The sequence below is a fragment of the Artibeus jamaicensis genome, unplaced genomic scaffold (genome assembly GCF_021234435.1).
Source record: "Artibeus jamaicensis isolate MK-2021 breed Jamaican fruit bat unplaced genomic scaffold, CSHL_Jam_final scaffold_614, whole genome shotgun sequence".
NCBI classification, from domain to species: domain Eukaryota; kingdom Metazoa; phylum Chordata; class Mammalia; order Chiroptera; family Phyllostomidae; genus Artibeus; species Artibeus jamaicensis.
Window position 1 is genome coordinate 7,527,282 of NW_026522050.1, and position 13,324 is coordinate 7,540,605.

A 13,324-nucleotide genomic window follows, 5' to 3' on the forward strand; every position below is an offset into this window, starting at 1 on the left:
TTCTTTTACAGCATAGGTATTCACAGACATAAGTTTTTCTCTGGGAACTGCTATTTTCACATTTCCTTAGTTTTGGTGTGTTATATTTTTATTCCCATTTGTCTCAAGATATTTTCTAATTTCCTTTGTGTTTTTTCTTTTACTTTGGTTGTTTAACAGTGTGTTGTGTCATTTCTACATATTGGTGAATTTTTCAGTTTTATTTCTGTTATTATTTTCTAATTTCATGCCTTTGTGGTGGGAGTAGATACTCCAGATGATTAAATCATTTTAAATTTATTGAACCTTGTTCAGTGACCTACCTGTAGCTGAGCCTGAAGAATTTGTCATGTTCACTTGAGAATGGAATGTTTTCCAATGTGTTTGGGTCATACATGTTTTAGTTCTAGATGGTCTATAGTGTTGTTTAAATACCCTATTTTTATTGATGTTATCTTTAGTTATTCTACACATTATTGACAATTGGATATTGAGATCTATAACTCTTATTGTAGAACTGTCTATTCTCCCTTTAATCTGTCAGTTTTTACACTTGTATTTATAATGGTATCTCTTTTATGGAGTGATATTTTTATCATTGTATACAGTCTTGCTTTTTCTCTTGTAACAATTTATTGTCTAAAAGTCTTTTTTTTTGTCTGGTAATAACATAGCCACTCCACTTCCCTAGTTACCATTTACATGTAGTTTTTAAATTATATAGGAAAGAAAATGTTATAAACCATAAACATCAACATCAGCTGTGAAGCACCACCAGGACAGGGCCTGAGCCCAAAAGAATGCACCCAAGGCACAGCGGCAGGCTTCTGCACTGGAGGCCTACAGAGCAAGCAGCTCCAGGGAGACAGAGGGGGTCTGTTTAGTTATTCTGTGAGGGGCAATAATTTATGTGTGCTTGAGAAGGTAGATTTCTTTTGTCACTTGAAAATAAATTATCAAAGTCTTAGTGGAAATCTAATCACAAGGTAGAGATGCATTTTTTTAAGTTAGTAAACATATGGCTCTTATTTATTGTCTGTTATTTAACTGTTTAAATATTTTATCTGTTTAATCCTCAAAACAATAACATGTAGTCTCACTTTGAAGATGAGAAAAATTGAGGGTAAGAAGGATTAAGTAACTTATTTCAAGGTAAGAAAGCATATACATTCCTACTTTGTCCTTACCTCAGAGAGTGTTTGTCCATATCTGTACTCACATGACCAGCTTTTTCAGGAATTGAAATGATGAACTCAAAACATAAACTATATGCATGCAATTTTTCTTCATTCCTCTGGTAACCTGAAGTTTAACAATGCTGTGTGAAGACAGGCCAGCATAACTGACTAGGAACCATGAAGTTGTAAAGGCCATTTCACTTTTATTGCTGTGAAACACAAACTGGAAAGTATTTATCTAAGTAGTTCATATACAATTTTCTCTCTCATCAAGATGTTGATTTCCCATTTGTTTGTTAATAGTACAAATTCTTCTGGCAATAAGTATTTTGGGTCTCTGTTCACAATAAGGTAAGCAGAGGGCAGGGAGGAGGGGATAGTGGCAGAAAGAAGGGGAAGGTTGTCAAGGAACATGTGTAAAGGACCCATGGACAAAGACAATGGGGGCAGCTGAATGTGGAAGGTGGAGGTGGGTAAGGAAGGAAAGATTAATGGAGGAAAAATGGAGACAAATATAATTGAACAACAATAAAAAAGATCCAGAGTTCTTTTTTCCCTTAATTTTTTATTTAATTAATTTTCAACTACAGTATTCTGTCTTTTACTCTCATCCCAGCCCACCCCCCGTGCCTCCCACCTCCCTCCCATTTCCACCCCCTTAGTTGTTGTCCATGTGTCCTTTATACTAGTTCCTGTAATTCCTTCCCCTTTCCCCCCCTGAAACTCCCTCCCCTCTCCCCTCTGGTCACTGTCCCCCTGTTCTCTATTTCAGTGTTGTTGTTTTTATTTTGCTTGCTTGTTTGTTTCGTTGTTTAACTTCCTGTTAAAGGTGAGATCGTATGGTATTTGTTTTTCACCATCTAGCTTATTTCACTCAGCATAATGCTTTCCAGTTCCATTTAAGCTGTTGCAAAGGGTAGGACCTCCTTCTTTTTTCCCGCTGCATAGAATTCCATTGTGTATATGTTCCATAAATTTTTGATCCATTTATTTACTGATGGGCACCTAGGTTGCTTCCAGCTCTTGGCTATTGTAAATTGTGCTGTGATGAACATTGGGGTGCAATTGTTCTTTTGGATTGGTGTTTTAGGTTCTTAGGATATAGTCCCAGCAATGGAATTGTTGGGTCATAAGGCAGGTCCATTGTTAGTTTTCTTAGAAAATTCCCTACAGTTTTCCACAATGGTTGTACCAGTCTGCATTCCCACCAACAGTGAACTAGGGACTCCTTTTCCCCACAACCTCTCCAACATTTGTTGTTTGTTGCTTTGTCTATTATAGCCATTCTGACTGTTGTAATGTGGTATCTCATTGTGGTTTTAATTTGCATCTCTCTGATAGCTAATGATATTGAGCATCTCTTCATGTGACTCTGGATGTTCTGTATGTCCTCCTTGGAGAAGTGTCTGTTCAAGTTCTTTTCCCATTTTTAATTGGGTTATTTGTCTTAGAGTGAAGTCATGTAAGTTCTTTGTATATTTTGGAGTTTAAATCCTTGTCTGAGGTATCACTGGCAATTATGTTTTCCCATACAGTTGGTTGTCTTTTTATTTTAATACTATTTTCTTTAGCCATGCAGAAGCTTTTTATTTTGATGAAATCCCATTTGTTTATTCTTTCCTTTATGTCCCTTGCTCTAGAAGACATATCAGGAAAAATGTTGCTGCCTGAAATATCCGAGATTTTCTTGCCAATGTTCCCCTCTAGGACTTTAATGGTGTTATGACTTACATTTAAGTCTTTTATCCACCTTGAATTTATTTTGGTTTATGGTTAAGTCGGGGCTCAAGTTTCATTTTTTTGCACATAGCTGTTCAGTTCTCCCAACACCATTTGTTGAAGAGGCTATTTTTGGTCCATTAATGTTACTGCCCACTTTGTCAAATATTAATTGACTGTAGAGAGTTAGGTTTATTTCTAGACTCTCTGCTCTGTTTCATTGGTCTATGTGCCTGTTTTTATGCCAGTATCATGCTATTTTGATTACAGTGGCCTTGTAATACAATTTGAGATCAGGTATTGTGATTCCTCCTACTTTGTTCTTCTTTCTCAAAATAGCAGCTGCTATTCGGGCTCATTTATGGTTCCATATAAAATTTTGAAGTATTTGTTCTATGTCTGTGAAATATGCCATTGGTACTTTAATTGGTATTGCATTGAATCTGTATATTGCTTTGAGTAGTATGGACGTTTTGATTATGTTATTTCTTCCAATCCATGAACAAGGTGTATGTTTCCATTTGTTTGTGTCTTCCTTGATTTCTTTCTTCAGTGTTGTGTAGTTTTCTGCATACAGGACTTTTATCTCCTTGGTTAGGTTTATTCCCAGATATTTTCTTAATTTCTGCTTCAGCTGATTTATTGTTAGTATATAAAAATGCCTTTGATTTCTGGATATTGAATTTGTATCCTGCTGTTTTACCAAATTTATTAATTAGTTCGAGCAGTTTTTGTGTAGAGTCTATAGGATTTTCCATGTACACTATCATGTCATCTGCAAACAGTGACAGTTTTGCTTTCTCCTTTCCTATTTGGATGCCTTTTATTTCCTTTTCTTGGCTGATCGCTGTGGCTAAAACTTCCAATACTATGTTGAATAGAAGTGGTGAAAGTGGACAACCTTGTCTTGTTCCTGATCTTAGTGGAAAAGCTTAGTTTTTTCCCATTGAGTATGATATTGGTTGTAGGTCTCTCATATATGGCCTTTATTATTTTGAAAAATACTCCCTCTATTCCCACTTGGCTGAGTGTTTTTATCATAAATGGGTGTTGTACCTTATCGAAAGCTTTTTCCGCATCTATTGATATGATCATGTGATTTTTGTCTTTGCTTTTGTTTATGTGATGTATTACATTTACTGATTTGTGAATATTGAACCATCCATGCATCCCTGGGATGAATCCCACTTGATCATGGTGTATGATCTTTTTGATATATTGTTGGATGCAATTTGCCAATATTTTGTTGAGGATTTTAGCATCTATGTTCATCAGCGATATTGGCCTGAAGTTTTCTTTCTTTGTTGTGTCTCTATCTGGTTTTGGAATAAGGATGATGCTGGCTTCATAAAAAGAATTTGGGAGTTTTCCATCCTTCTGGATTTTTTGGAATAGTCTGTGGAGAATAGGGGTTAGCTCTTCCTTAAATGCTTTGTAGAATTCTCCTGTGAAACCATCTGGTCCTGGGCTTTCATGTGAAGGGAGTTTTTTATTACTGCTTCAATTTCTTTTGCTGTTATTGGTGTATTTAGATTTTCTGCTTCTTTTTCACTGAGTTTTGGAAGATTGTATTTTTCTAGAAATGTGTCCATTTCCCCTAGGTTTTCAAATTTCTTGGCATACAGTTCTTCATAGTAATTTCTTACAATCCCTTCTATTTCTGTGGTATCAGTTGTAATCTCTCCTTTTTCTTTTCTGATTGTGTTTATTTGTGTCCTCTCTCTTCTTTTCTTGATGAGCCTACTTAAAGGCTTGTCTATTTTGTTTATCTCCTCAAAGAACCAACTCCTGGATTCACTGATCCTTAAAATTGTGCTTTTAGTTTCTATGTCATTTAATTCTGCTCTGATCTTGGTTATTTCCTTCCTTCTGCTTGTTCTGGGCTGTCTTTGTTGTTGTTCCTCGAGTTCTTGCAGGTGTAGGGTTAGGTTGTTTGTTTGAAATGTTTCTATTTTCTTTAGGTAGGCCTGTATTGCTATAAACTTCCCTCTCAGGACTGCCTTCACTATGTCCCATAAGTTTTGGGTTGTTGTGAGTTCATTTTCATTTGTTTCCAGAAACGTTTTGGTTTCTTCCCTAATTTCATTCTTCACCCATTAGTTGTTTAATAGCATACCATTCAGTTTCCATGTTTTGGGGTGCTTTGGGTATTTTTCTTTGGGGTCGGTTTCTAATTTCAGTCCCTTGTGGTCAGAGAAGATGCTTGGTATGATTTCAATTTTCTTGAATTTTTTGAGGCTCGTTTTGTGTCCTATCATGTGGTCTATCTTTGAAAATGTCCCATGTGCATTTGAAAAGAATGTGTATTTAGCTTCTTTGGGATGAAGGGCTCTATATATATCAGTTAAGTCCATTTCATCTAGGGTATTGTTTAATGCCACAATATCTTTGTTGATAATTTGTTTGGGAGATCTGTCCATTTTTGATAGTGGTGTGTTCAAATCCCCTACTATAATTGTGTTGCTGTCAATATATTTCTTGAAGTCCTCTAAGATTTTCTTGATATATTTGGGTGCCCCTATGTTTGGTGCATATATGTTTACAATGTTAATGTCTTCTTGGTGGATTCTTCCCTTGAGTATAATGAAGTGACCTTCTGGGTCTCTCTTTATAACCTTTTTTTTGAAGTCTATTTTGTCTGATATGAGAATTGCTACCCCAGCTTTTTTTCTTGTCCGTTTGCTTGGAAAACTTGTTTCCAGCCTTTCACTTTTAGTCTGTGATGGTCTTTTGTCCTGAGGTGGGTCTCTTGTAGGCAGCATATGTGTGGGTCATGCTTTCTTATCCATTGAACTATTCCGTGTCTTTGGATTGGAGGATTTAATCCATTTACATTTAAGGTTATTATTGATAGGTACTTATTCATTGCCATTTTTGTACCTGTGTTCCTCTCTGTCTCCCTCTTATCCTTCCTTTTCTTAAAGCAGTCCTTTTAGTATTTCTTGTAGAGCTGGTTTGGTGGAGGCATATTCTTTTAGACTTCTTTTGTCTTGGAAGCTCTTTATTTGGCCATCTATCTTGATTGAGAGCCTTGCTGGGTAAAGTAGCCTTGGTTGTAGGCCTCTGGTTCTCATTACTTGGAATATTTCTTGCCATTCTCTTCTTGCTTGAAGTGTTTCCATTGAGAAGTCAGTAGCTAACCTTATTGGGGCTCCCTTGTATGTTATTTCTTTTTTCTCCCTTGCTGCCTTTAAGATTCTCTCTTTGTCTTGGAATTTTGCCATTTTGATGATGATGTGTCTTGAAGTGGGCCTCCTTGGGTTCCTCTTGATTGGGACTCTCTGTGATTCCAGGATTTGTGTGACTTTTTCTCTTATCAAATTAGGAAAATTTTCTCTCATTACTCATTCAAATACGTTTTCTATCCCTTGTTCTTCTTCTTCTCCTTCTGGTATTCCTATTATTCGGATGTTATTACGTTTCATATTGTCTTGCATTTCTCTTAATCCCTCTTCATTCTTTCTGAGCCTCTTTTCATTTTCTTGCTCTTTCTGTGAGATGCTTTCTACCCTGTCCTCCAACTCACTAATCCTATCCTCCGCTTCATCTATCCTACTTTGGAAACTTTCTACTGTGTACTTCAATTCGGAAATTGTGTTCTTCATTTCCTCTTGTCTCTTGCTGATAATTTCCATTTCCTTTTTGATGTTGCTGTAGTTTGCAGAGAGATCATTATAGTTCCCCTGTAGTTTCTGGTAGTTCACTGTGAGCTCTTTGAACTTTGTAATAACCAGTGCTTTGAATTCACTGTCTGATAGTTGATCAGCATCTATTTCATCTAACATTCTTTCTGAAGTTTCTGCTTTTTCTTTCATTTGGGGATTGTTTCTTTGTCTTCCCATTGTTTGAGAGTCTTCTTCTTAGTCTCTGCTTCTAAAATTGATCTGTTCTGAAACCCTGGTTTTATGGTGTAAAGTTCTGTGGTATGATCCTTGTGAAGTTCAGTGGTGCAGACCCCTTGAAGTTTCTTGATGTTCTTCGTCTCCACCTACACTCACGCTGGTCCTCGCGCTGGTCCCTGCATTGGTCGCCTACCACTGCTGAATGTCCTGGCTCTAGTAGCCCCCTCCTCAAGCAACCAGGCCCGTCACTACGACAGTGGCACAGAGGTCGGGAATGTACCGGCTCCCGTATTTGGCTCTCTCTGCTGCCCAGGGCCGTCACAGGGGTTTGGAGTGTCCCGGTTTCCGTACCTGATTCCCCGGCGTGTAGTCCTGTCTCTATGGCAGTGGCACAGAGGCTTAGAATGTCCCAACTCCCGTACCTGATTCCCCAGTGTCCAGTCGCGTCGCTATGGCAGCAGCTCAAGGGCTGAGAACGTCCCAGTTCCTGTAGAGGGCTCCTCTGCCACCCAGGGCTGTCTCAGGGGTTTGGAGTGTCCTGGATTCCGTACCTGACTCCCCTGCATCCAGTCCCATCGCTATGGCAGCAGCACTGGATCTAAGAACTTCCTGCTCCCGTAGCTGGCTCCTCTGCTGCGTCATAGGGGTTTGGAGAGTCCCAGCTTCCGTACCTGACTCCCCTGCGTCCAGTCCCGTCGCTATGGCAGTGGCGCAGGATCTGTGAATGACCCGGCTCCGGTAGCTGGCTCCTCAGGTCCCAGGCCTGTCTCTATGGCAGTATCACAGGGGCCTTTGGTGTCCCAGCTCCTGCAACCGACCCTTCCGTTGCCCAGGCCGGTAGCTGTGGCATGGGCACAAGGGCTGAAAATGTCCCCGCTCCGGTTGCTGACTCCTCTGTCTCCCAGGACCGTCACAGGGGCTTGGAGTGTCCGGCTCCCGTACCTGAGTCCCCAGCTCCCAGGCTTGTTGCTCTGGCTGCAGCACAGGGGCCCTGTGAGACCCAGCTCCAGTAGCTGACTCTGCCGCCCTCTGGTGTTTCATCGTCGGTCACAATCTCTGGTCTTTTAATTTCATAAATGCTGGGTAACCGATGGTTTATTGTGCTGTTTCTCTATAGATCTGCCAGGATTTTCACCCATGAGTACAGGAGCTAGCATCAGCTCCATCTTACTCCGTCGCCATCTTCCCAGCTTCCCTCATTATTAATTTTTAAATCTCTAACAGTTTCTTATACACATGCATTTTAAAATATTATTATAAATAACAAAGCATTAAAGTTAACAAAGGATACAACTTTCATAAACTATTTCATTAAAAGATTGTCTCTTGTCACCAGAAAGTGCTACCCCTCTTATATATCAGAGGTATTTTAGCAGCCTTCACTCACTACTTTCCCAGTTCCTGCACCTGGAAGCCTCACTGAACTGGTTTTCCTTGGTGGCATCATCAGGTGCTGCACCTTGTGATAACCATCCAGGCCTCAGGGCCAAACAGCCACTATCTGGGAGAAGGAGATTATGAGAAGACTGTTCTCTGTGCTGCACTGCCTTGGGGGCACATGTCATATCAGGAAAACACTGTAGATTAGAGTATTTTTCTCTTGTTTGCTCTAAAATTTTAAATTGAGTTGTGAATCTTCTCCCCTAAATGCATAGTTAAAGAAAGCAATCCTATTAGAGCATAAATCCTTTGGGAATGAATTTAAATGATCTACTTTGTGACAATATATTGCTCTCCATATTCTGTGTGTCAGGAGGAGTGGGAGTTACACTAAAAGGACTCCCATGTTTATGAAGATCACCTTTGGATCCCACTTGAATGGAGTGTCACCTGAGGCAGTGGGCCTCCCTGGAGACAGGGAGCACCTGAGGGGAGAATGAGTGTGGGGAGGAATCTGAAGAAGGAGACCAAGGAGGACTTGGCCTCCTCCACATGTACCCCAGAGAAATAAGAAAGTGGTTAGAGCTCTTCAGTCCCACAGGTACAGCACTCTCTTGTGTTTAGCTGGTGCAAAAGTACTTAGATGGTTTTTCAACACACCTAGCATTTGTTTAAGTCTGTAGTTCTTTCTCAATCACCCTGCCTGTTGTAGAAAAATAACACATGATAAAACATATAATTAATTATATCTGTCACATATTCCTGAGAGACTGTTCAATGCTCATGGTCCAGACATGGAGATGGAGATATAACCCAGCTCAGTGGGGAGGCAGGGCTGATCCCTCCTGCAGACAGACTGGATGGAACACGGAAGTCAGTGCACTGAGACGGGGCAAGGACTGGCTGTTTTTCTGTTTTTTGTTTAGATGTCTCTCATTTTTATCTTCATTGGACTGAATTTGTTCTCTAAAACCTATAGAGGGTATGAAATATTATACCAAACTTTAAGTACTTTTATCAATCTAATTTTTAAAGACATATAAATAGATGGCAGGAAATATAATGAAATGCAAGCATACATTGTGGAGATGTAGAATTTTTAAAATTTTGATCTCATATCTGTAGTTTGTATATTTTAAAAGAAACATTTCCTTTTATTAAGCAAAGTGTTTTTTAAAGATGTGTCTACTGGAATAGATATTCAAATGAGTTTTTGCCAAGGGTTTGGACAACTGCACATGGACACTACATCAATAATCAGATTTTCTTTATCTGTTCTTCTGTCGTCCACTCCACTGTCACTATATCCTCACAGAACAGAAAGGGTCACTATGACCTACATTAACATATTGATTCGGTAAATTATAACAGTGGGACACAGAACATAATTGGCCTTCCAAATACGAATTTTTTCTAACCAGAGAAAGGCATATTTCAGAGCTACTCAAGGAAAATGGGGATGAAAGAAAACAATAAGCAATATTTCAAATTTTAGGGAAATGGAAACATATTTCAATATGATTTCTCTTTAAATTTACTGGACTGTGGGCAGATGAATACTTTTGTCTTGCCATGGACACATCTGTTCTGTTGGTGAATAAACTGTGTGGATTCTAGTTGAATAGAGGAAAGTGACTCAGAGAAATACAGCAACACTTTTTTACCTCTCTGTCACCCTTGACCAGCATGCCTAGAGTCAGGTCCCAAACATTCTGCTGAATCTCTGCTCAACAACAGCTGCTGTCACAGGGAGCATGGTTAGCGCAGGCCTATTCCAGTCTAACTATCGCTCATGGGGACCCTCAGCCTCTTCTCCAGAACCACCATCCTCTTGCTCCAATGAGTCCTGAATCCCAGACTATCTCTATCCTTGTCTATTGACAAGGGAAAGGACAGGAGGTGTTATAAAGGAACAGGAGAACAGGAGAATGTTATGTCCAGAAACCCACCATATCTCTGTCCATCCCCAATTGTAACAGTGAAGGAAAATATAGCAACATAGTCATTATTTGTACCTCTCAACTAACTATATTTCTCAATTACAGGACATGATACAGTCTCTGCAGTACTGGAAAACAGCAATAATCTTATCAGAAGATGTGGGTTACTAAACCAATTAGTTTAGAACTATTGCTTCACCTATGAAAATATCAATTTCTTAATCTCCAAGACAGGAGTAATGAAAACTATCACAAATACTACATCGGTTTGTATGGAAATAGCATGATTTAATATAAAAACTGTGCCACGAACTTGGTAGAATGCTATGTAAATGTAAGAAATATTATCATTAATATTTACTGATTTACATTATATTGCATGCATTTGTAAATAATCAGATTCTCTCATGGAGTTCTACCAATGTTTACTGCTTTTTCTAGTTACTGAAAACAGAAAGATTCAGCAATTTAACTAATAAGATAGATGATGTTAACACTTCACATCCATTTTCTTCTTTCACAACTGGGGATTTCTAGACATGAATCATGGCTGTTGAGAACTGCACAGTATTTACTGACTTCATACTCTTAGGACTCTCTGGCAGGCAGGATGTGCAGCAGGGGCTCTTTGTGCTCTTCCTGCTGGTTTATGGCATCACTGTGATCACCAACCTAGGCATGATCCTGCTGATCAACATGGACCCCCGACTCCACACACCCATGTATTATTTCCTGAGCAATCTGTCATTCAGTGATATCTGCTACTCCTCCTCTGTCTCCCCAAAGATGCTGGCTGATTTATTATCTCAGCAAAAGAAGATTGCATATAATTTATGTGCTGTTCAGATGTTTGTTTTTGCTACTTTTGGAGATGTGGAATGTGTCATGATCTCTGTCATGGCATATGATCGTTATGTAGCCATTTGTAATCCACTTCTTTATACAACAGCCATGTCTGGAAGAGTCTGTACCCAGCTAATGGCTATTGTGTACATCCAAAGTCTGATGTACTCTGCGATCTTTACCTATTGCACAATTCAATTGTCATTCTGCAATTCCAATATCATCAATCACTTTTTATGTGACTTCCCACCCTTACTAGCCCTCTCCACCTCAGACACAACCATCAATGAGATAGTGATGTTCACTTACAGTAGCTGTGTTCTGGGGTTCAGTATTGTTACTGTCCTCCTCTCCTACAGCTACATTGTAACCACCATCCTTAGAATGAAATCAGCCAAGGGCAGACACAAAGCCTTCTCTACCTGTGCCTCCCATCTAACCACTGTGGCTATGTTTTATGGGACACTCCTCTTCATGTATTTCCAACCCAGCTCAAGTCACTCCATGGACACAGACAAAGTGGCCTCTGTTTTCTACACAGTTGTCATTCCCATGTTAAACCCACTGATCTACAGTTTGAGGAATAAGGATGTGAAAGACGCTCTGAAAAAAGCAGTTGGTACTAAATTATGTTCTGATGGAAGCCATGTTTTCAGTAGTTCAGGTATTTGATATGCATTATTATGGGTTCACAAGTGCCTGATGATAAATATTTTTATTACTTATCATTGTGTTTAAATTAAACATAGGGATCAGTCATAATTGATCTTAATTCATTCAGGTTTTTGATATTCATTATTATTGACTCACCAGGGCTCAATGATATTTTCCTTTATTTATCATTTTGTCTCAATTACACATAGAAAACAGTTATTATTGATCATAATCTCCCAAGTTAAGGGAGACTAGTAATAGGTAACCTTCACTGTTTTTCAAAGAGGATTTTATCCCTCTCTTCTCTATTCACAGGTGAGTCCCACTGACACATCATGGGCTGAGCAACCCCTCTACTCATGCCAATTCAGCTCACCCTCCCAAGGTTCCAGTTTTTTAAACAATGGGTATAATAAACTTGCACATTTAGGGGAGTTCATGAGTCAAAATAGGTTGGTTTGTCTTATTCCTGTGTAATTGTCTCACTCTATAAAATTGCGTCATAACACTTACAAGTATAAGTAGTAAATAAATAAATACGAATTTTAAAAAACTTTTGGCCCAAACTGAAAGTTTTTCATTAATGCATGACCCTTTCCATTCTTGTTCACAAACATTTGTATCTGACTTCTGATAATGCCATGGTTCCAGGATGTTTTTGTTGAATCAATGAAACAAAACTGAAGCAATAAAGAGCCTTTGTAATTCTTCTAAAAAATGCTCAGCTCCCCTCATTTTTTATTCTAGGATAATATGTTCATCTTAGACAAAGTTCATCAGTTCTCCTTGTCTTTTGGCCTAGTCTGAATAAGTTTAAGGGACAGGGATCACATGCAGACAACTTCCTGGATCCTCTATTCCTCATCATTCTGCCCCCAATTTATTAACAAATAGCCAAAGTATCAGGAGCTGTAGATTCATCCTGCACCTCAGAGTATTCACATCAGCCTATGGATTTCCCATTTTGCCCTCTATGTGGAGAACAGACATGACCCTATCAATCAATGTACAGAAATGTATGAAGGGAAGTTGGGCTTAATAACACCAGGACCTTCTCAAGGTCACTGGAAAAGAAACCTGCATCTTGATGTGAACTTACCTACATACTAGTTAAAACAAAACTGTAAAAAATTAATTGCCCAACTGATACAGGTTAAATTGTAAAGGCATAGTTATAAACAAAAGTATGTGTTCAATGGAAAAATAGTAGTATTCCATTTGTAATGATTTTCATTTGTTGTCTGTTTATCTGTGAAATAAACTGGAACAATATTTTTCACACAACTTTAATAGTGGTCATTTCTGAGTATGTCATTGCTATTCCAATAGCTTAATTATATTAACTGCTTGTGTTGTTCTCCTTGCAGACAATTAACAATTAGCAGCTATGAAAAACAAAACACAATTTTAGATTCCAATGAGTGTTTATTTTATTTTATGTTGTTGTCAGGAATGGAACAATGGGACATTTTATTCTGATTCCAGAAGGACAGGGTACTGGGTAATAGAAGGCTTTCCATTCAGGTCCTCATCCCTAGGATTATTTATGCCATCAGAGTATAAAAAATGCTGAGTGTCATGTGCTTCAAACCATGATAAGAAAAAAACAGGACATTAAAAGCATGTGATTTTCAACAGGTAACTTGCCTTCAATTAGTGATTGGAGAGAGTTTTAAGACAAAAGTAACAACACTCTTACCTCTTTTCATTTACAATATCAGATAATTTTGTTGTTGTTCATAGAATATTTAACACAACAGGACCTGTAATCATTGCCCAAACCCCTCCC

At 38.6% G+C, this 13,324-nt stretch overlaps 1 protein-coding gene across 1 annotated transcript; it reads left to right on the forward strand.

Annotated features, from left to right (window-relative positions):
- Nucleotides 1-10,584: 10,584 nt before the first annotated feature.
- On the forward strand, nt 10,585-11,553 carry LOC119047295 (olfactory receptor 8U9-like). Its single transcript, XM_053659055.1, has one exon. It carries the CDS (start codon nt 10,585-10,587, stop codon nt 11,551-11,553), a length of 969 nt encoding a protein of 322 aa, XP_053515030.1.
- The last annotated feature ends 1,771 nt before the right edge of the window (nt 11,554-13,324 follow it).